Source organism: Leucopleurus acutus (assembly GCF_964270905.1).
Source record: "Leucopleurus acutus genome assembly, chromosome: 3".
NCBI classification, from domain to species: Eukaryota; Metazoa; Chordata; class Mammalia; order Artiodactyla; family Delphinidae; genus Leucopleurus; species Leucopleurus acutus.
Genome location: NC_139145.1, coordinates 150,489,437 through 150,513,692, shown reverse-complemented (window position 1 = coordinate 150,513,692; position 24,256 = coordinate 150,489,437). Strand labels below are relative to the sequence as shown.

Sequence of the window (24,256 nt, the reverse complement as noted above, 5' to 3'; positions counted from 1 at the left end):
TTGTACCATTTGTGCCAATAGAATTTACAAATAATTTAGCCTGGGGTCTAATATAATAATATAATGAATCCAGAAACATTTATAATCATGGTAGGGAGTGCTTTTTGGTAGTATTCTCTGATGTGAGTCAGAGAGTGACTCTGATGGAGTCAGGCAGGTCTTGGTAACCTCCCTGGCTCTGCTCTTAACTTTGGATAAGTTACTTAACCTCCCTAACCTCAGTTTCTCTGATAAAAGTGGAGAAAATAAAGCTTACTTCCTGGAGTCATTATGAGTATTATTGATTAACAAACAAAGCATTCCTGCAGCACCTAACACATAGTAAATGTTCACCACGTGTTAGTTTTCTTCTTTCTTCACTGAAATTCTTGAAGGACCACATGCAGTTCCAGCTCACCTTGAATTCCAAAGGTAAAGAACTACCTTAGTGGGACTTCCCTGGCGGTCCAGTGGTTAGGACTCGGCACTTTCACTGCCATGGCCCCGGGTTTGATCCCTGGTCAGGGAACTAAGATCCTCCCCCCTCAAAAAAGAACAAGAAAAAAACTACCTTAGTTTCCTATTGCTGCGGTAATGAATTACCACAAACTTAGTGGCTTAAAATAGTACAAGTTTATTATCTTATAGCTTTGGAGGTCAAAAGTCTGAAATGGGTTTCGCTAGGTTAAAATCAAGGTGCCGCAAGATGTCTTTCTGGAGGCTGTAGGGGAGGAGCCGTTTCCTTGTCTTTTCGAGCTTCTAGAGGCTGACTACATTCCCTGGTTCATGGTCCCTTCCACCAAAGACAACAGCATAGCATCTTCAAATCTCTCTCTATCTCAGTCTCTCTCTCTGACCTCTGCTCCATCATCACATTTCCTTCTTTGACTCCAACTCTCCCCTACTTCTTTCCCTTATAAGGACCCTGGTGATTACATTGGGCTCATGTGGTTAATCCAGTCTCACTACTTCAAAATCTTTATCTTAATCATACTTGTAAAGTCTTTTTTGCCATGTAAGGTAACATAGTCATTGGTTCTGGGAATTAGGACATGAACATCTTTGGGAGAGCCATTATTCTGCTTACCACAACTATTATAGCACTAAAGTTTTGTTCATTTAATAGTTACTCTGGTACTTTTGACATTAAATTCAAGGTATTGAGTGTAAAGGATAAATGTCAAGGGAATTAATACATTTCTCTGAGTTTAGATTTAAAATTCTTTTGCTTTTAGCAGTTTTGTCAAAAATTCTCCTTCATATAACACAAGGTCTGTTTCAGTGCTTATTAAATCTAACAAAGGTAAAAGATTGAATTGAGTGGGGTCATGTGGAATCTCTGCAAATGCAGAGCACTTTACGGTATTATATGAACGTATTTTTAAAGTTACAAGGTACGCATTGAGGAAAAAAAGATTGAAGGATAGATTAGACAGATAATAGATAGATGACAGATGATATTGATAGATAGATGATAGATAGATAGATGATATTAATAGATAGATAGATAGATATAGGATTCAATCAGTGGTTCTCAAAGGAGGCTATTTTGCCCCCCAGGGGACATTTGGCAACGTCTGGAGACATTTTTGGTGGTCACAACTTGAAAGGTGCTACAGGTATCTAGTGGGTAGGGGCCGGGGATGCTGCTAAACATCTTATAATACACAGAATAGAGTTACCCAGCCCAAAATGTTCATAGAGCAGAGGTCAAAACATCCTGAATTAGATAGATCTGTGTAACTCAGCACTTAAAATATTGTTTGGTACAGGATAAACCTTTAATGAATGTCATAGAACTGAATGTGAATATCCAGAGAAAATATTTATGTTGCAGTTAACAGACTAGACTGTGATGTCAGACTGCCTGGACTCCAATCCTTCTCCCGTTGGTTGTATGATGCTGAGAAGTTACTAAACTCTTACCTTGCCTCAGTTTCCTCATCAGTTGAGGTGATAGGAAGAGGGTCATAATGAGTAACAAATTATATAATCTGTGTAACAGCAGCACATTTCCTGGCCCATAGGATGGGCTTCATAGATGTCTGCTATTATTATTTTCCCAAATTCCAGACAGACCCATTGCCAAATGATTGATCATATAAGAGAAAGCTTTAAAGATAAAATATTTACACTGTTCTAAAAATCAATCAAATTATTTAGATTATATAGAAGGATATAATGTTTTCTAGTCATGATAAGAGGCAACACAGTATAATCAAAAAAGAAAATGGGAGATGGAGGCAGCCTGAACCTAGGTTTTGTCAGAGGAAAAGAGATTGTCCTGATTCCTCTAGAGCCCATTTAACATATCGAGAGATGAGCCTGGCCAATTCGAATAAAACTTACGAATCCCATTTATAAATGTAGTTACCAAAAGTTATTGGTGCCAGGCTCTGGGCTATTGGTCATTCTTACCCCCCAGTTATCTTCTCAGTTTTTATGGTGGGAATTGTCTCTTCCTCCCACCAAAACTTAAGTGGTGGGGTATTCCTGAAACTGAGGGAGGCATTTCACATTCCTGGCTATTAAACACAAAAACACACAGCCCTGTGTGTATCTAAAGTCATCTCTACTTCTCTGAGACATTGTATCTGAAGTCTGGAAAAGGGGGCAGTGGGAAGCAGTGGCAAGTTTGTGGATAAAGGTGAAAACAAAGTGGGTTTTTGCCCGTTTCCCTTTGAGGCAATCATGTGGTGGAGGAGAAGCTCCTTTAAGCTCCTGGGCTTCTCCAGGGCAAGAAAAGGGTGGATGATCTCTTTGCTGGTACCTACCAAGGACAAAGCAACCCTGTGGCTAAGTCCACATTTGCCAAGGGCAATGGAGGAGTGATACTCAGACATCAGGGGGTATGTGATACCAAGGAGGCAGGCAGGGTGGGACTAGTCACCTTGGACCCTGGAGAGCTGAGATCGTGATTCCACTTGCCAAAACCATAGATGCCCCTGAGGAAAGTAATGGATGAGAGCTATTGTCTAGAGACCAGTGGACCAGAGGCAGTACAGGACTGCCCTTAGCTCCAAAAGCCCCGAATTTTCCTCTGATTTGTGCCATGTGGGTCTCTCCTCTTCATACACCCAGATGTCATCTTGGAATGAATCAGGGGCAAAGAGAGAAAGCAAAACCCAGAAAGACTGGGATTTATTTAAAATAGTTATCTAAAGAGACTGTATTATTGAATCAGGCAGATTTTATTGGACTGCACTAAATTACTGAATATTGACTGAATATTCAACCTAATATCGAGTTCCTAATACTCAATGGGATTAGAGCTTGAGGGATAAAAAAAAGGAAGAAATAATAAGGAAGCTGCATCTTCCCGTGCACATCTGAATGCAGTGTGAGAAAATATGTGACCCTGCACCTCAAGGGAAGGACGCTTCTATTTTAGCTGACTTTATTGCTTTTATTATTCCAGGCACATACTCAAGGCCTTCTCTGATTTTCTCCCACACAGAGCCTTGAAACCATGCCACGTGCTCATACTGGTTGCCAAGCCATTTTTCTCCCCTCGGTGATCCAACCTTCTCCAAGAAGTCTTCCTAAACCATCAAAGAGCTAACATGTCCCCTGACTCCACCTTGTCCAACTCACAGGTTCCCTCTGTATTGTTCTCTAGCGTTTCCTTTACCTTGTTATTCCTAACTAATACTTAATAAGAATACCGAAGTGTCTAATGTCTGCTTTTATTTGCTTTCTTTTATGTACGGGTAAGTATTTCCAAGGCTAATTTGCAAAGGTATAGAAGGCAGGTATTAGATGTTTTTTATTCATTGCCTTATGCAGCTCTTCAAGCCAATAAGTGTTTTTAAATGGTCTTGGTTGACAGTTAAACTATATTTTAATAGAACAATGTTTCTGTGAAATGGAGAATTTTCCATTCATTTTCCATCAGCTTCATTCTTGAAACTTCTTCACCCTTAACAGATGACTTCTGTTCCAGCACTTATAATGGGTCAAGGTACTTATAACATCTGCTCTTTTGAACAAATCCAATACAGGTTGCCTTTATTATTGAGGTTTAATTGGTTATTAAAGAAAATTTTTTATATCTGAGGTGATAACTTGAATTGCTCTCTGACTGCTCAGACTAGACAATGTGCTTAGTGTTTGGTAGTAATTGCTAAATTATCTGGCAGCTTCAGGAACATATATTCTTGATACATGGAATTATCCTAAAATCAAGTGAGAAAGGGGGTGGAGGACACTAAGATTTATTGATTACCTTCTAGTTTCCAGAAACCTTCATTGATTATTGATATTTTATCCAATTTTATCTTTATAACATTCATTCATTCTTTCTTTGCAATCATTAATTATTGAAGATCTATAATGTGCTGGTATGTTGGGTGCTGAGAATACGGAAGTGAACCAGACAGGCTTGATGCTTTTTTTAATCATGAAATTTGCCATCTAGCTGTTTGCTGACTGAAACATGAAAACAGCTGTGAAATTCTCAAAAAAAAAAAAATTGAGAATGTACTGATGGCTAACTGGGGAAGAAATTGGGAGTGTAGAACAGGAGGCTATAACTTAGACTAGCAGCTCAGGGAGAACTTCCCTGAGGAAATCAAGATTACAAAGACCTGATGTATGAATTGGATTAACCAGGTGAAGGTGTTTAAAAGGACTTTACACCAAGGGGACCACATGCAAGGAGGCCTAGATATGAAAGAGTCTGATGTATCTTCAACCAACTGCAATACGTACAGTACACTAGAACAAAGAGTGTCAAGGAGAGAATGACGGCTGATGAAGCTAAGGAGAGGGGCAGAGACTGTGGAGACTTTGGAGGCCATGCTGAGTGGGGCTAGGGGCCTTATCCCAAGAGTAAAGAGAAAACACTGAAGGATTCAGTTAGAAAAGAGTGGTATCTTGAAAGTTGTTGATGGTGTTGTTTAAGTTCATCTAGTCACAGAAAGGAAAATAGATGGAAAGGAAGCAAGACTGAGTGTGTGTTCAGAGAGCCTCATTGCAATAGGTCAAAGAGAAATGGTGGTGAATTGGACCAGGGTGGCACCAGTGGGAATGGAGACAAGTAGGCGGTGAGTCAAGATATAGGTAAGAGGTAGAATTGGCAGGAGTTAGGGGCCTAATGAATTTGGAGATGGAGGCAGAAGGAAGGTTCTAGGGTGACTCTCTGGTGGTCCTTACAGAGATGGGACATACAAGAGGAAGAATGGTTTGGGAGAGAAGGTAATGACGTCAACTGGGAAGTACTGAGTGTGAGTTGTCCAAGAGACTTGCCTGGGAATCACTGTATCCTTGACTCTGTATCTCACGAAAATGTCTGTCCTGAGGTTTTACAGAGATTTGGACATTAATGGCACAGAGATAATAGTTTAATCCATGAAAATAGATAATCTCATTTGGAGAGAGTATGTGAAATGAGGAAAGACAAGGACCTAAGACATAGGCCTAAGGAATATTTACATTTAATGGACAAGTAGAAGAGGAATATCTGGCAAAATTAGTTATTTTGAGTTCTGTCTTAAAGATGACCTATGAAAACTATGATAACTTAATTAATTTAGTTGATTAATAGGAAAGTCAGAATTCAGACCCAAATGTTTCCACCTTCAAAGTCCACCTTCTGAATATTTCCTGTCTGTGATGTAAGAATCATTTATTGATGCATATCTTTGAGCTAGGCCTTCTGTTAAGCATTTTACATACATTGTTTTATTAATTTTCAGAGCAACTTACCTGTAAACTAAGAATGGTATTATTCTTATGTAGATGAGGGAGATAAGGCTTGGAGAAATTAACTAAGTTCCCCAAGGTTACCCGACTACTACATACCCATTTCTTTCCCTGCCCAAGACCATGCATGCATTATGATTGTACTAGTTAAGGCAGTGATTCTCAAACTTGAGCTCTTATCACAATCACCCGGAGGGCTTCTTAAAACACAGATTGTTGGGCCACACCCTTTGAGTTTCTGATTCTGGAGGTAGATGGGGCCTGAGAATTTGCATGTCTAGTTCCAACAACCTGCCACAAAAATATGCTGCCCTCAGCATTTTAACTTGTAAAAAACATAAATTAAATATAAATTAGATATAAATTAGTTAATTCATAATAATCATTAACATCCAAATACAGCATATTAAAATATGTAATATAAAATTTTATTAAAAGATATTTTTAGGGCTTCCCTGGTGGCGCAGTGGTTGAGAGTCCACCTACCGATGCAGAGGACGCGGGTTCGTGCCCGGGTCTGGGAAGATCCTGCATGCCGCGGAGCGGCTGGGCCCGTGGGCCATGGCCGCTGAGCCTGCGCGTCCGGACCCCGTGCTCTGCAACGGGAGAGGCCACAACAGTGAGAGGCCCACATACCGCAAAAGAAAAAAAATAAAAAAGATATTTTTATTTACCTACCCCTATGATCTCTGAAACAGAATCTACTCCTAATCCCTGCCATGTACTTCAAGAAATTTCTTCCTGACATAAACTCTACCTAACAAGCTCTTCACGATTTTTACATTAAGTATATTTATTAGCATTATGTATACGTGCATTATGTAGAGAGATGTATGTATATACACACTCATATATACATATACATATTGAATTCAGTTAAGCTTCAATTTGTCCTAAGTTGATTGTAAATCTATTTTCCCAATTTAAAATAATATTCAATCTATTTAGCACAAAGGTGTTCTCTCTGCTGTAACTCCAGTTTCTACACTTCAATCCCAATCAGACAACATCTTTTCACCACAGCTGTTCTCTGATTCTTATAACATTCCAGATTAGCAATCATTACGTTTCTTAAAGGGCCACATTACACTCTATGAGCATATTAGTCATAACCCATTTTTTTATTTCAGCAAAAGAATCACATAATTCCTTCCCTAAGTCCCTTTCAGGCTGTTGTAGGTACTTCCAGATGTGCCATGTAGGTAAACTTCTGTTTAAACTCTGCTTTCTTGTCTCAGCAATGCATATGCTTAGAAGATTCAGTTTGGTTACTGACTTAAGACAAGTGACTCAGTGACACATAGGGAATGGGGGGAATGGGGCAGCATTAACTAGCTCCATAAACCACTAAAAATCTGTACAGTTAGTGTTATACCTTTGAATTAGAGACAAAATCAAGTCGGGAGGTGGCATGCGTAGCAGATAAAAAGATACTGGCACCGCTTTAGCGATGCCTGCAATGGGGCCGTATCTACAACCCCAGATCCTTGTATTTATTTGTCAAGATGCTACACTTAAAAAAATGATAAGTCAACAGAAAAGCAAGCAAAGACCAAGAGCTTCTTCTGCAACAAAATGCTCCAGGTACAGTAGTAGAAAGTCCTGCGAGCCCCAGGTGAAATGTGACTTTCCGAGGGAAGTGGATAATTTTTACTTGATGGTGAATCGTTAGAAGTGAGCCAGATGATTAAACTTAATGGAACAGCCACATTAAACTGAAATTAGAAAAAACATGCCTCGGGCAGCATACAACCTTTTATTTGTTGTTGTTTAACTTCTGCCTTTTACAGTGGCCATGATGAATGACATCACAAAAGAAAAAAAATCCAATTAAACTCTAAGAGCTCAACAAACCCCTAATGTCTGCTTGTCACCACCGCTTTCACTTGCACTGACGTCTTCTTACGTTTCCTCTTTTCCCCAAGAAGAGAAAAAAGAACTGGCCTCAGGGGGGTTCAGTGGAAGGGAAGTAGAGGGGGAAAGAGCACACAAAGGCTTCTGGAGGTTTCTATTCTGTGCGCTCCATCAGATGCAAACACTGCACTGGGAGGGGGATGAGGTTAAATTGTTTTATTATTATACAATGCCTGAGTGAAGAGATGCACTTTCCCACTAGTTTTCAAATATTGATAAATCAGAATTGGGATCTGCAGAGCAATCCCTGTTCACGCTCTTAGTTGGCATCTCCACTGCCCTTTTACATTGTCTTGGTGTTTGTTCTATAAGTCATTGAAATGGTCTCTCCTGACAGCTAAAAATAAGTTTCTGATTACTTTTACCTGAATAAATCTTGTCATCCAATGTGGTACTCACCTACTAATTGTGCAACAACTACATATTGAAAGTGATGAAAGAACTGGCTGAGGGGAGGCTGTAATCTAGTGGAATGCAGAATATAATAAATCATGTGGAAAGATAGCAGTGGCCACCTGATAGAAGAATACTGGCTTCTGATAACAGATTTTACCTTAGAGATACCATGTGTTTGTAAAATTGGGTTTTCAAAGGCCTCAGAACAAAGTTCTCAAAGTCAAAAGCAAAAACCTGTTCATTGTGAACTAAGAGCTAATAATAGTAACAATATCTTAAATTTGGAAGACACTTTATAATTTATAAAACACATGCTTTTATTGCATGTTTATGTAGGAACTAACATAGTATTTGTATATAGTCTCTTAGTGCTTCACTACAGCCTTGTCCTGTAGCTCAATCATCTTCATTTTCTGATAAGGATCCCAGGGCTTGGAAGTTAATTGACTGTCCTATTGAGAGAGAGAGAATGAGCAAGGCCCACACTTGGGACTCCTGGTGTGGTGCCCCCTGCACTGTGCCAGGCTGCTGACCATGGCTGTCCTAGAGCCAGATCCAAAGGGCAGTGACATTGGTTTCATTACTCATGAGTTAATGAAATAGCTTTTTAAGAGCTCTCTTCAGTCATAAGAATTTGACGATGGAGAGTTAAAACTTTCCCCAGTGACTCTTTCTGTGTAGTCAGGGTTTCAGCGTTTTCTTAGCGCATCACATTACACAAATCATGGAGTGCTCTTGTTTTACATTTCTTATTGCGTTTGTCTCACTTCTAAGCAATTTTCTCCCCGTTCGCACTTATCTTGCATGATTTCTGTCAAATTGCTTTCAAGGCCACTAATTGTATAAATAATATTCTCTTCCTCAAACTCTGCTATTAACTAGTGGTAGCTGTGTGGCATTAGACACAGTTTATCTCTCAAAATGAGAAGGTTGCACGGAATAATCTATAAGCCTCTTCTTGCACTCAAGTTCTAATCTGACTCTCACATGAGCTGCGTGATTTGGGAAACACTACATATAGGAGCCTCAGTTTTCTTGACTCTCGCAGTGATGGATTCAATTATCTCATGTTTCCCAAAATGAGTTTCTTGGAAAACTGTTTTGGGGAATATCAATACGGATCACACCCAAAAAGGATTCATTACATAAGAAAGTTCAGGAAAGCTAGATTAAATGATGTTTAGTAGAGTTGTGGACTATAGGTACTCACAGCCTTTCCTAAGTTAATGGGCACTGGGTGACTCTAAGAAAGAGGCAGAATATGAAGTATTTCCCAAAATTATTGGGCCACAGAACGCTTTTTCCTCAGCATTTTGTGTAAATGATACTCCATGGGACATACTTTTAGAAAGTCTGGGTTACATATTTTTTAAGTCCCTTTTTCCCCTGAGATTCTATTTTCAAATGTGTTTGTAGACGTTACTCTGAACATTCCATGCAGTATCAATCAAGAGAACACAGAGATGGTTTACCTGCTGCTGTTGTTGCCATTACTGTTGTAACATAGCCTATACTCCACTTAGACAGAGTTGAAATAAGGTAGAGATTGTTGCCAAACAGAACTTGGGTCTGCTCACCTGCTGCACAGCAAAGCCAATCTACTGACACCAGGTTGTAATGAAGGAAAGTACAGTGTTCATTGGAGGCACCAAGCAAGGAGAATGGGCAGCTCATGCTCAAAAGACCCAAACTCCCCAATGGCTTTCAGGAAAGGGTTTTTAAAGGCAACATTTGGCATGAGGATTGCAGCTCATGGACCTTCTTCTGACTGGCTGGTGGTGAGGTAACAGGGTGATGTTTCAGGAATCATAATCATCAACCTTCTGAATCTGGCATCTGCATGCTTGTGGTAACATGTAATCACCATCCTCTACCTTGTGTGGGGGAGCTTAGTTTCTGCAGAACTCAAAAATATATGTCAGATTGTTATGTATATATCTCTTCAGGAGGAACTAGGACTCCGTTTTATCACTGAACTATTTGCTTTTCCTTTGTTTCTGCATTCCCTCACTTACCTAATTAGTAACTGCTTGAGTCTGCTCTTTGGAACTCAGGAAAGACCTAGGAGACTAAAGCCTTTCTCTACAAACAAGAAACAGGAAGCACGGAGGGGCTTGTACCCAGGAGGGCCCCACAGGGTCCTACTAGCCATTAAAGCTGACTTGTCTGTATGTAGCTGACACTTACAACTGAGATCTGAAAACAGTTCTCCTTGGTAAAAAGCACTTTTTGAAAAAAAATTGTGAATAGGGTTAGGTTATTGGAAGACCTATGAGATACTGCCTAAACTTTTGCTGAGGTGGGGAGAAGGGAACTAAAGAAACAACAGGGAAGTCAATAGAGTGGATATAAAGTTCAGGATAAGTAACCCATGGGCTACTTTTCCAAGTTAGGATCGCCCTCTTCACTTCAGTGGTATCTTCACGTTCATTACCGCAACCCTTTACCCAGACCCATTTCACTGGCTGTTAATCTTATCAGAGCCTCTGCTTGATGACCTTCAGGAACAGAGAACCCACTGCTTCATAAGGCAGACTATTCAATCTAATCTTTTAGAAGGTCCTTTCCCATATTAAACTAAAATATGTGTTAAATATTCTTTTCCAATTTATCTTATTCCAATTTATCTTGTAAATTACCTAGTCAGGGTGGTTTCAAGGCATTGTCCCTGGCAGCACTTAAGATGTTTCTCAAACACTTTGAGTTGAATTTCATAAATAAATTTCACATCTTCCTAGAAAATTGACTATAATCTCCATCATATTAGAATCAAGAAGATTGACTAGCTTTCCTAAATTCACCAAGATAGCAATGTGTAGAGGCAAAATGTATACTCTGATTCAAAAACCAAAATCCTTTTCTCAGTAGGATATTGCTTGTCTAGTGTATCTGTGTACATAAAAGTGAGGGGGAGAGTGTATTAATAGATCTGAAAGCTGTAGTGAAAATAGTTTCGTTCCCGCCAGGCCTATATGTCCTTGGGCATCTTACTATTGCTCTGGCCTTTAGTTTTCCATTCTTCAAAATCAGGATTACTAAATTTTATCCAAGCTCTGTTCCACTTCCGGAAATCTCTGTGATTATAAGGAAACATGTTCATTAACGAATGGCATTTACTACTGAGGATTTAAGTAAATAGTAAAAGAGAACCATCTGCAACCTTTAGAAAGACTTGAATGAAAGTTAACATAGCATTGCATCATAAAGACAAACAGTTTAGGATCACATGCTTGACTTTTACTTTCTTTAATTTTTTTTTTTCTACACTAGTTACATTCAGACCAGGATAGAGGAGATGGATCACTTAAATATATCCTTTCAGGAGATGGAGCAGGAGATCTCTTCATTATCAATGAAAACACAGGGGATATACAGGCCACCAAGAGGCTGGACAGGGAAGAAAAACCTGTTTACATCCTTCGAGCTCAGGCCATAAACAGAAAAACAGGGAGACCTGTGGAGCCCGAGTCTGAATTCATCATCAAGATCCATGACATCAATGACAATGAACCAATATTCACCAAGGAGGTTTACACGGCCACTGTTCCTGAAATGTCTGATGTCGGTGAGTGAGATGTGATTCAACCATTTCCTCTAGCACATCAACTGAATAACAAGTCCTGTGAGTGAAATTTGCTGAATTGAATGAACTTAGCTGCTAAATTCTAGAAGCATTGTGTTTCAAACAGTCCATTTATGTCCTTTTTGTAAGTGCACCGGTGTCTCCTAATATTACTCTAGTCTTATTATTTTTAAGAAAACAGCATTTCCTCTAGTGATTAGGGTATGAAAAGTGGCAGGGTGAGAGGGGGAGGGAGGAGAGACCATTTCATTTAATTCCTCCCCCACTCAGAATGCCCACTTTATTTCTTGGACTGAAAGGCAGCAGCCCTCTCTATTTCTCTTAGCCCATAGTGGTATTAGGCTTCAGGTAAGGATCTCCCCAATGGAAAACAAAAGCCCTGAATTTACAGTCCAGACTAAAGAGTAATTATATTTGAGAAAGAGACTGAAAGAAAACTTTTAAAAAAATCCGTAAACAATATGCAGACGATGTCTAGAGGATATGTTCTTTACTAAGTGGTAGAAATTAAGAGACTTTCATGACATTAATATGGTAAATTAATATTTTGTGCACAATTCTACTACCAATTTTAAAGTTAATACGTGTGCATTTAATTTGCTTAGATTGGGAAAAGGTAAATAGAATTTAAATTAAGAAAAAAATCCTACTGACATCACTGTCAGCCACATTAAAACACTTCAGGGGAGACAATGACAAATGTTCAACTATTGTGTAAAGGGTTATTTTAAGTTATATTCAGTGTCAAGTTCAAAAGGGCTAAATTACATAATAAAAAACATTTCCATAATTTTGCGAGTCAGATATCAGAGACATTTCAGTTCACAATTCTAAGACTTGGAAAATACATAATCTACAGAAATGATTATAAAACATCTCAATTTTTCCCATGAAGAAGTTACTCATCTCATTACTTGAAGTCACTTTTTGTTAGAAAAATCACAAATGATCACCAAAGTTAAGAGGAGGATTAGAATTCTTTTAAGAGGAAGATTTGTTAGGAAAAATATTTTTCCTCTACATGGTAAAGGGCAGGAAGAATTAATGAAGGACAGCCTGGTCATCAGCACCACACTGGGCAACTCTAACAAGATGTGCAAAGTGTAACTGCACAATATAAGGGGCAGCGTACTCTTGAAGTCATTATAGAATTAAATATGTTTTATAAATATTTGAGGGTAGCTGGCAGTAACACGTCTTGAGGAAGAGAAGCCTTTTTCCAATCTGCACACAGGCACAGTTATGTTGACATTCATCATTATCATAAATTAACATGTCATTATTGTGATAGTAAAGGCATCCCAAAAGAATTACATGAAGGTAGTGGGACAATAACAAGGTAGTAAAAATGGACTTCGGGGCTTCCCTGGTGGCACAGTGGTTGAGAGTCCGCCTGCCGATGCAGGGGACACGGGTTCGTGCCCCGGTCCGGGAGGATCCCACATGCCGCGGAGCGGCTGGGCCCGTGAGCCATGGCCGCTGAGCCTGTGCGTCCGGAGCCTGTGCTCCGCAGCGGGAGAGGCCACGGCAGTGAGAGGCCCGCGTACCGCAAAAAAAAAAAAAAAAAAAAGGACTTCGACGACAAACAGACCTAAGTTTGAAACTATCCCTACTAATAAGCAGCAATGTGGCCTTAGGTAAATAAATGACTTCATGTCTCTGATCCTCCAGTTCCATATCTATAAAAAAGAAATAATAAACATCAACTCCTAATCCTTATCGTAAGAATGAAAGGAGAAAACAAGTGCAGAGCCCCCAGTACCACATCTGGCAACTAATAGGCACTCAAAGTGTCCAGATAACCATATTCTAAAAGCAATCAAATTCTGTACTGATGTCAAATAAGAACGTAGGTGTCTGTTGACTTCTACTACTCCTCGCTTTAAAATCATATGCTCTCATTTTCCCTACATACCTTGTCAAATTACAAGGACGGGTGCTCTATCTCATGCATCAACATGCTACCTCCAGAGCATCCAACCCTAACACAGTACAGTATATTTGTTCAATAAATGGAACAATTTATTACATTACAAAAGCAATGTAAAAATTACTATTTACATTACAAAATGTAATTTGTAATTATAATGTAATTTGTAATTTGTAAATAATGTAATTATTTACATTACACAAGCAATGTAAAAATTCTAATATTCCCTAAATGTGACTTCCCTGCCCTGTTCGTGGACAGGAGAATTCTAGCAGTATGCTTACTCTTTGTCTAATATGAATACCAAAAGTCAGCCATAAAATGATCTTAATCAGAGGGTCTTACCCTTTTTGGAAGTCACAGACCCCTTTGAGAATCAGATAAAGTCCATGGAACTTCTTCTCATTGTAATATACATGTAAAAATTTGCATGGAATTTCTTGGGGGTTAGGGATACTTTGAAGGTTATTATTAACTGTGGTCTCTAAGATAAGAATGCCAATCTAAAACAACATAGCCTTCTTTGTGGATTTAATTATAATCATCTTTTGGGATTATAAATTCTGGGTGTGTATCCTCTGCTATTCCAATTAATTCTTTACTTAATCCAAAACTACTTCTCATAAGGTTCAAGGTCTTTCAACCTCTTAGAATTATCAGATTTATCACTTAGGATGCTTTTATTTGTAAGTAACAGAAAACACAATTCAAATTACTTTAAACAATGCAAGCATTTATTGGTCACATTACTTAAGTCCAAAAGTAAAGTGGACTTTGAACACAGTTTGATTTGTGTTCTAGATATTTCTGTGTAATTTTCTGTCCTATTCAGCTTTGTCGTCAGGCTGGCATTGCTAAGATCACAAAATAGCTACTGCATTTGCAGGCTCCACGTCAGCACGTTCTAGTCCAGGAGTAAAAGCACCTATGACACAGCAAATTTCCAGCAAAATCACGAATGGCCTCCTGATTAAACAATACCTACACTTATCCTCGTAGAAAAAATAGTGCAAGATGCCAATAGATTTAGGCCTAGATAACTTGAAAGAATTGCCGTAGCAAGAATCCAATCAAATCTCACCCTTGGAGATGGGTTGGAATCAGTTACACCCAAAGTCATGATCATTCCCATGCTTCCCTTTAATTTAATCCTTACAATATTTATTAATGTTGATCACATTCCTTCAGAGTGAGAAATCCAAGGCTTTTTAGCCTAGCATCCCACTGTAGTTCTTCACTCCCTTGCCATGATAGTTTTCTGTAGAAGTAAGGTTGTGCTTTTTCCTTGTGTGGGTATCAAGGACCCGTCATTAACCCTTAATTTATTTTCAATTCATGTTTCTGTCATTACAGGCACATTTGTTGTCCAAGTCACTGCAACTGACGCTGATGATCCAACGTACGGAAACAGTGCTAAAATTGTCTATAGCATCCTACAGGGGCAGCCCTATTTTTCAGTTGAATCAGAAACAGGTTAGAATTCCTTTTGTATCTTCTTTTTACCATCTGTAATTTTAATCGACATGCTCAACTGAGCTAGCATATTTTTTAATAAAAACAATCAATGTGATTGAATTTTCTTAGATTCATCTCCCCAACACCAGTGATACACTTGTAAATATGACTTGTAAATATGTAAATATGTAAATATGACATCCACTTGTAAATATGACATACACTTGTAAATATGTAAAAATAATTTTAATCGACATGCTCAACTGAGCTAGCATATTTTTTAATAAAAACAATCAGTGTGATTGAATTTTCTTAGATTCATCTCCCCAACACCAGTGATACACTTGTAAATATGACATCCAGGTCATTTTAAGCAAGTAATCTGACAATGGATCTTTCATCCACCATGTTTATTCAGAGGAGATTCAGAAAAATTACACATTGTTTTATTCTCTTTTCCAGTTTGAGATGAAGCTAAAAGGCCAACTCCTTCTGATAGCCAGTAGGGCTGTTTATACATATTCTGATTCTTCTTTTTCTAGTTATTTAGTAGGATCGCATCTCTCTACCCTGCTGGGAAGCTAGATGTAGCCATGTGATTTATTGGGGCCAATAAAATGTAGCAGTGATACGAGTCATTTCCAAGCGAAACTTTTAGACCTGGTGCACAACCCACCATGTTCCCTTCCTCTCGCCACAGTGATCATGGATGGAAACCAGTATCGAGTGGGTCTCCAGCCTGAATGTCTAAGGGTTTTCGTGAGCAGAGCTTCTTACTGGCCTGCACAGAGCACTACAGTTCAGTTAAACCACTCAAATTTTAATTTTGTTGTCACGTTGTCTAGCTTATCCTAACTGCTACTGCCCTAAAAAACAAAACGGATTGCCTTAATGGAATCCTTCTTCAACATCTCATTTTTCTGCACTATCTCCACAGAGTAGCATACTATCTTATGATGAACTGTTTTTTAATAAATATCACTTGTATTGTATAGTAAATTCTACACATATTTTTGCTGTCATAATAGGAGTAGAGTTCCTTTTATATGATTTTTAAGCATCCATTATTGTTAGTAGAAATCAAAACCTTTCTAGGTCACTACATCCAGTTGGAAATCGATGTAAGAGGTGCCGTGAACTTAGAAAGAATCCCAAGGAAAAAGGAAATGTTGAGTTTAAAAACAATGAGGATGAAAAATTAGAATTATTCAACTTAAAGGACAGAAGGCTAAGGTGACCTCCTGTGTTTAAATAGAGAAGTACTATTATCTGGAGAACAGAAAGCAGCTTCACTTTCACTGAAGCCAGCACTGCAGGAATGAAATTGAGGTATTCATTCCTACCTGTTGTCTGAGGTGTTCTTGTTAAAAATAAAGAAAGATATTTTCAGCTTCACTAGTCATTAAGCACTGGAATGTGCCACCTGAGAAGGTTATAAAGCCTTCTCCAGTGATTTTTGAAAGAATGCTGCTAATTGAAGCATAAGCCTTACATAGATATTAGACAAACTTTTATAAGTTCTTTAAACTAATTATTTTATAACCATCTAACAACAGAGATAAATTTTACCTAACTGAAGAATGTTGGTCACTGCTGGGACCTGTTGAACTAAAGTTCACGTCAGCTTTAGGGAAAAAATTCTCTAGGATCATACAAGATGATCATTATGAGACAACTGATGCTGTGTTTTTATAAGACCACAGTTTTGTGGTTTAGAAGATCCTCAGAGCATTCATTATGGTGGGTATATTTGCTGAGGAATTAGTTAATTCGGTAATGTGAAACTCAGGAGTCAGTTCAAGTATATATGACTTTATTAATTTCCTCATAATGCACCCAGTGTCCTTTATCAAGCAGCTACAGTAGTTTAGCACTGTGCCACACGCCAAGTTATATTTTGCTGTGTCATCTTATAACACTTAATATTTATACCACTTACAGTCTGCACTATTGCAGGATGTGACTTGTACTTGTTTTCATTCTCCTTGCATTATAGGTGTATTTTTTTTTAATGTATCTATGTATCTACCTCCCCTACGTGGGTTTAATTTCCTTCAGTACGAAGGAAATTGATTACTATTGATTGATTACTATAATCAATCATCTTAATGGTCACCCATGACATCTGCACAGTGTGATGCATATTGTGGGTGACAATCTATGTTTGTTTGCATAAATAAATGATTTTGTAAAGTATTTTTAATATATCCCTTTCCATTTCTGAACTTCATATCCATAGGTATCATCAAGACAGCCTTGCTCAACATGGATCGTGAAAACAGGGAGCAGTACCAAGTGGTGATTCAAGCCAAGGATATGGGTGGACAGATGGGGGGATTGTCTGGGACCACCACAGTGAACATCACGCTGACGGATGTCAATGACAACCCTCCCCGGTTTCCCCAGAGTAGGAACATTTGATTGAATGAGTGTCTTCAGTGCACTTTTGTAAAACTGCAACTTTAAGAATGATATTTATTTCCCGTTATTAATTGCCAAAGTTAGTGAACTTAGTAAGAACTGGCACATTTATTAAAATGAGTTGACAACATTGATGCTCAGTAGATGTGAACATTTATTGGTCATTAGCTGAGCGATAGTCTGATATGGCTGTTATTATAAAAGCAACATCATTATTTTATTTTTCCTTATTAATAAGACCACCACAGGCATAAATATGCTTGTGCAGAACATATGTATACAAACATGCTGCTGTGAGGAAAAATTTGACTTTATATTTTGTGAATTTAATCAGGCATGTAATCTCCCTTAAGTCCTCACGAGGCTTTGCAAGGGGAGGATTTATCATTTTACTGTTTCTAAAAATACAACTGTGGAAATAACTATTTACTTAATCCATTTGTAATCATAAATAGTTTTCTACATTATGGTTAATTGAGATACCAAAAGTCATCTCTAAAATCTTTAACGCTCATGATTAGGTAAGAAGGAAGATAAAGGAGAAACCAGCATTCATAAATGCCCACTCTGTCTCAAGCAGTACACTTGACCCTTTCACTTAGAGACCTCAAGTAGGTACTGGTTTTAATGACATTTTTCTTCCAGGATCAAAATTCCTTTCTGACTATGATTTCCTAAGAAAACTACCTGAATCCTGTCTTCCAGGAGAAAACAGCTGCCATCATTAAGTAGAAAACCCACTTACTCAAGCGTGGCCCTTTTGTAAAGCTGGTCAGCTAATAAGGGCTTCTTTTATAATGGAGATACACACAGATCAACAGGAAATAGTTTTATCTTGTTTACTTTTTTCAAGTATTTTAATCACAGTTAAATGCAAAAACAGTATAGCTAACTAATTTCTGATTTAACGGGGAGAAGAAAGGTTTTATGAACGCTAAACCATCCCCCACAGAGGCCTGAAATGAAAATATCAGAATCACCAGCACATTTCCCAGAAACCTCCTTTTCCATATGGGGATGTCCTGGGGAAGGATAACAGAAGGATTACCCATACCACGGGACCTTCCCCCTCTGTGCTCTCTCCTTGAATAAATAGACTGTGATCATTACTGCGTAATGTCCCGAGGCAAGGGACCGGAGAATATAGAAAGGGGCTGGAGGCACCCGAAAGGGAAGTGGAATACACTAGAGAAAAACTTGGCATGTTTTATCATTTTACCAAGGATGAGCTCAATCAATACTTAGTGGATTAAATATTGTTGAAGGACTATATTTTAGTAGTGTCATAGTCTATAAATTTTTTTTTCCAAAGCAATTTGTGTAAATAGTTGGCAAAATGTAATGGGTGAGAATAGAATAAGTTTTGTTTTTACTATTTGTCTGTTCCTAAGCACATGCTGGCCTGACAGATCTAATTGAAACTCACATGTCTCCTTCAATGTCTTTTCCAACATGAGAAAAGTATATGTCTAGCTTTTAAATTAGTAATATAAATACAAGAATGGGAGAAATCTATGCATAGAAAAAACACTAGTAAAATTTAAAGGAAGAAATTAGTCAAAATTAGAAAAAATTAAGAGATTTTTTCTCAATGTATTTATCTATATCCCTAACTGCAACTAGACCAGCTTCATGTAGGAGTGAAGGAATCTCTACTTGGATACATTCTGGAAGTGCTGTAATTTGTTTTCACCTTCAGTTATTATTAGCAATGACAGAAAGAGCTCTTTTAAAGAACACCTAGTAATTGGCTTAAAGTCACAGTTCAGGTTAAATTCTTTTTTATTCTTTCTGCTAGATTACATTAACAGGGGTCTTTGCAACCTTCTGCGCCCTCCTTTCACAGTTCAGACTTTCTCACAATCACACCAAAAACTTGGAAGCCTACTTACAGGACAAGAAAAGTGTTTTCCCTTTGCCACGAGACAGGTCATGAAATAGAAGAAATATTCTTAACAATCATGAAAGTAAAAACGTTAAGGAGACTAGGGCACCATTAATTATTTTAAGGAAGCACAAATCTGCCTGCATCCATGGTAATGTGTGAACGAACTGCTAGAAAATGGGTTTTATTTTTAGTATGATGGAGTGTAATTAGTCTATGTTTGACTTATTTCTGTCTGGTGATTAATAGGTACATACCAGTTTAAAACCCCTGAATCATCTCCGCCGGGTACACCAATTGGCAGGATCAAAGCCAGTGATGCCGACCTGGGAGAAAATGCTGAAATTGAGTACAGCATTACAGAGGGAGAGGGGCTGGACATGTTTGATGTCATCACCGATCAGGAAACCCAGGAAGGGATTATAACTGTCAAAAAGGTAATGCATTTTTAAAAATACCACACAAATGAAGGCATTTACTTTTCTCTGGTCCCTAAGTAACTGGGGGCAATTACATGAACGTTCCTCTCAAGTCTTGTTTTATTAATTTTCTTTTTAAGACCTAGTCTAATTACATTGAGAGTTCTTTGGTTGGCTTTCAGGGGTCCTCAATAATCTTATACATTCATTAATTCCATACTTTCAATAAATTTTTATTAAAAACTTCCTAAGTAAATAAACAATATAAACAAATGATATACAAAAAATACATGAAATAAATAATGTAAGTGAAGAATAAATTTAAAAACAGTTCCAGACACTGTTCTAGATGCTGGAGGTGCAATAGTACATTCAACAGGATGGTCTCTCCTCTCAGGGAACTGCTCCCATGGACAAGGAAGCAAAAAAACAAAGAAACATGTGTAACTACAAACTCCGTTACGTGCTTTGAAGGAAGAGAATAATACAAGCAGTGATAAAGATGGTTTGAATTAGAGAGGATATATAAAGACCACAAAAACAAAGTAGCAAAATTTCCTGCAAGCTCTTTAGCTACTTTTTGGAACACAATAATAAAGATTTTATATTCTAAATCCCTATTTTCCCCTATGTACTTATTCACTATTTAACCCCCAGAATTGTTTGGTACCACGGAGCAGTATACTAAAATATGGCAAAAATTAAAAACCAATAAACTGTGTGCTTCAAAGCTGAAAATAATATTAGTTTTGGTTACTTTTTTTTTAAAGATTTCACTTTTATCATGTATGGTGTAATATTTTCTCTCTCCTGTCGCATATTGTTGTATTTGCTGGTAAATATAAGCGTAAGTAGACGTAAATAAGAAGAAAAATTTTCATCTTAAGCTTTGGATTACATGCCTTAATATCTGGAAACACAATAAAACATGTTTAAGTGACATTCAGATCAATGTTTTACACTATAATATAATTAGGAAGCCCATTAGTGTGCATTAACCTTTTTAATATTCTTAGTGCCTTATCAGATTCAAACTGAAATTTTGCCTAGCCGACTAAATCACATTCACTAACGTCTTGATTAATTGTGTTTCTCGTGAGCCTTGTCATATTATCATCTAAAACTAAAAGTCAGCAACAAGCATTTGGGTTCACTATGTCTCCAGAAGCAGAGATACTTCTCCTAAAGACCTCTGACAACGATGATCATTACTTTCTTTGGCAAGTAATTAGCCAGACGCCCTTATCAGGATATCACTTGGAATATTTTATCAACTCACGCCAAAAAAAACCCCATGTATAATCTATTTTATCTGAATGAAGAACAGGGAATCATGCTGCAGACCAGTGGTTCTCCATCCTGGCTGCACAGTAGAATCACTAGGGGAGGTGTTTAAAAGTATAGATTGCCATTCCCACCCCAGATATTCTGGTTTAATGGTCCAGGGTGGGGCTCAGATATTGGCAATTTTTTTAAATTAAAAAAAAAAATTTTTTGGCCGTACCACGCAGCATGTGGGATCTTAGTTCCCTGACCAGGGATCGAACCCACACCCACTGCAGTGGAAGCACAGAGTCTTAACCACTGGACCGCCGGGGAAGTCCCTTGGCAAATTTTAAGCACTCATTAGCTGTTCAATTACAGCCAAATGTGACAACATCTGACACAGAAGGATCTACTACATATTTGCCAACCTGCCCCTGGCGAGGCTCCCTGTAGTCAAATATAAGGATTTTTTTTAAAGGGGGCCTGTTCTAGGTTCCCTCCTGCTTCTAGGTTCCCTCTCCTGCCCATCATAACTTGCACCCGTGGTGCGTTATTTCAGCCCACACTTCCATCAGGATTGTGTGGTATCTGAATTCCAATGTCTTTATCCAGTATCACGCTGTGTAGTGATGTCTCAAAGCAATATGATCACTTTCATTTATCAGTGATTTGCACTAAAAATGGCTCATGCCTTGGCTTTCTGTGTCTTGGCTGCTTTAAATATGTCACTTCTTCCTCCCCGCACCCCCTGCAAGCTCTTGGACTTTGAAAAGAAGAAAGTGTACAGCCTCAAAGTGGAAGCCTCCAACCCTCACATTGAACCCCGCTTTCTCTACCTGGGTCCATTCAAAGATTCAGCCACAGTTAAAATTATGGTGGAAGATGTAGACGAGCCCCCTGTCTTCAGCAAACTGGCCTACATCCTACAAATAAGAGAAGATGCTCAGATAAATACGACAATAGGCTCAGTCACAGCCCAAGATCCAGATGCTGCCCGAAATCCTGTCAAGTAAGCATACTTCTGTGACATGTCTCTTCCATAAGTTTGTTGACTTATATTCAAATATTCACTTGTAAGTTGGAAAAGAGGAATCCCGTTTTTCCAATTAGTTTTGTCTTCCTGAAAAACTACTTTAAAGTACCTTTACTAACTCTGCTCTCCTTGCTCATCATAAAATATTATTTTAGCAACAATGTAAACCTAAAAAACTCAAAATTGGGGGTGAAAAAACATAAAATGAGCTATAAGGAGGTTACTGCTTACATGGAAGTGGTACAAGGTAATGCAGCTGAATGGTCTGGGATTTTTTTTTTTTTTTTTAGGTCTTAGATTTGTCAGAGATTGGTATGGAATGGAGAAAGCATTTTTAACAAACAAGGCACTGTGCTTGAAAGTCAGTTTTTCAAGCGTGGAAGAACCCACCATGTAACACTTACAGGCAGAATTATGCTCCATTTGGATGCGTAATTATTTTCTGTTGCAGACATGGATAAAAACAAGCACTGTTTCATGATATACGTCTGTGAAATCCTGGGGAAATTAAATTAATAGAGCTGAATCCAAATATATACTATGTAAGCAAGCTCTATTTTCCCTGTACTTTCCTTACACCTTCGTTGTAAATCATGTTGTAAGAAAGCCTCGTTGCCCTTTGAGACCACCACTGCTTAAGCATTCTAGAATCTTATCATGAAAGCACTGGCATCAACAACTTTGAGCCTTTACCAGTAGCTTAGTTGACTAGATGAGAAAAGTGCTAAACCAGAATAGTATTGTGTAAATTATTCCTCATGAAGAAAGTAAGCAGACTGAGAAGCTGTACCCGTGAGTCTACAGATCTATTCTGATCAGGGCACTTGCCGTGTGCCAGGCATGTTCTAGGCACTAGAGATTTGACAGAGAACAGTACCAAGTCCTGATCTCATGGAGCTTACATTCTAATTGGGGAAGAAAGAAATAAGCAAATGATAAATATATGCTATGTCAGGTGAAACTAAAGTGTAAGCAGTAAAATAAGACAGAGTATAGAAAACAAAGGGTATCTGGGGTACTATTTTAGATAGTGTGGTCAGGCTTGGCCTTGTTGGAAATCATCTGAGTAAAGATTTGAATGAAATGAAGGGATGAACCACACTGCTCTCTGGGGGAGGAACATGCCAACAAGAGGGGAAAGCAAGGGTAAGGTCTGATATCAGAGCTTGCTTGGCAGGTAGGAGTAGAGGCCTCCGCAGCTGAGAGAGGGACGCAGGCTGGGAGTGGCACGGTATGAGGCGACAGGGAGGTTTGGTAGGTGGTGAGTGAAGCAGGGCCTACTGCGGTTTGTAGGCGCTGGTAACCACTGGATTTTATTCTGATTGAGGTAAGAAGCCGCTGGAGAGCTTTGGGTAGAAAAGCTAACTAATCCAAAACTACTCTCTAAGAGGACCACATTGGCTGCTGCATGAAGAATACTATTGCAGATGAAAGAGTTTGAGGCTCTAAGGCAGTCGTTTTCCAACTTTTTAGCCATTGAGCCCTTGAGTTCAACTTTTTAGCCATTGAGTTCAAATGAAACCTCATGGCAAGTCCCACATCTAAGACTCAAAAATGCCTGGCTTATTTTCAGGGAATAATTTTAAATCTTTGGGAAAACAGACTCTGTTGTCTTATCGTTCTACTGGAATACCTGTAGGCTCCTTAAATTGGATGATGGGCAACCCAAAGCAGCCACATGAGAGCCCCATGGGTCAAGTGTTCCTCCGTATACATTTAACATAATTAATAAGGAAAATGAATGACGGCCTCTGCTCCTACAACACAAATAACCTTAAGTACTTTCCCAACATGCAGAGTTCGTTCTACTGCATAAGACAAAAATCTTAGCAGGTCAACATCAAGACCAATTTAAAAGTGCTAATGCTGGAAGTTTATAAATATGAGCTTCGGTTACCTCTTTCATCAGTCAACATGCTTTTAATTGAAAGAGATAATGTCTTCTGGGAATGTAGGCTTCATTTTTATGTCTGTTTTACTTTTTATACCAAATGCCACTTTTACCCATTGCAATTATATTATGTTTTATTACAGGAAGTAGTTAGCTTGTCAGATTAGGCTGGCTGTCAGCTAATTTTAAAGTTTTTTCTGCCAGCCTTCCCTTGGTACATATGGATTTCATATATAGATATAGCTTTAAGGATAAAAATACACATAGATATATTGGTATATAGATGCATATTCCAGTGGGGTTTTTTATAGGATAAACTGATTCTTATATTCGGAAATTACAACCACACATAGTTTTTGGTTATGCAAGACATAAATATTG

At 38.3% G+C, this 24,256-nt stretch overlaps 1 protein-coding gene across 1 annotated transcript in view; it reads left to right on the top strand.

Annotated features, from left to right (window-relative positions):
* Positions 1–24,256, top strand: part of LOC309959517 (cadherin-6) — a gene marked incomplete at both ends in the record, with an annotated part of 56,102 nt that overhangs the window by 19,116 nt on the left and 12,730 nt on the right. Inside the window, 5 exons of the mRNA XM_082835843.1 lie at positions 11,263–11,557; positions 14,859–14,978; positions 17,200–17,367; positions 19,516–19,703; positions 21,707–21,960. Coding sequence (XP_082691969.1) covers positions 11,263–11,557; positions 14,859–14,978; positions 17,200–17,367; positions 19,516–19,703; positions 21,707–21,960 — 1,025 coding nt within the window. The remainder of the gene's footprint in view (positions 1–11,262; positions 11,558–14,858; positions 14,979–17,199; positions 17,368–19,515; positions 19,704–21,706; positions 21,961–24,256) is intronic.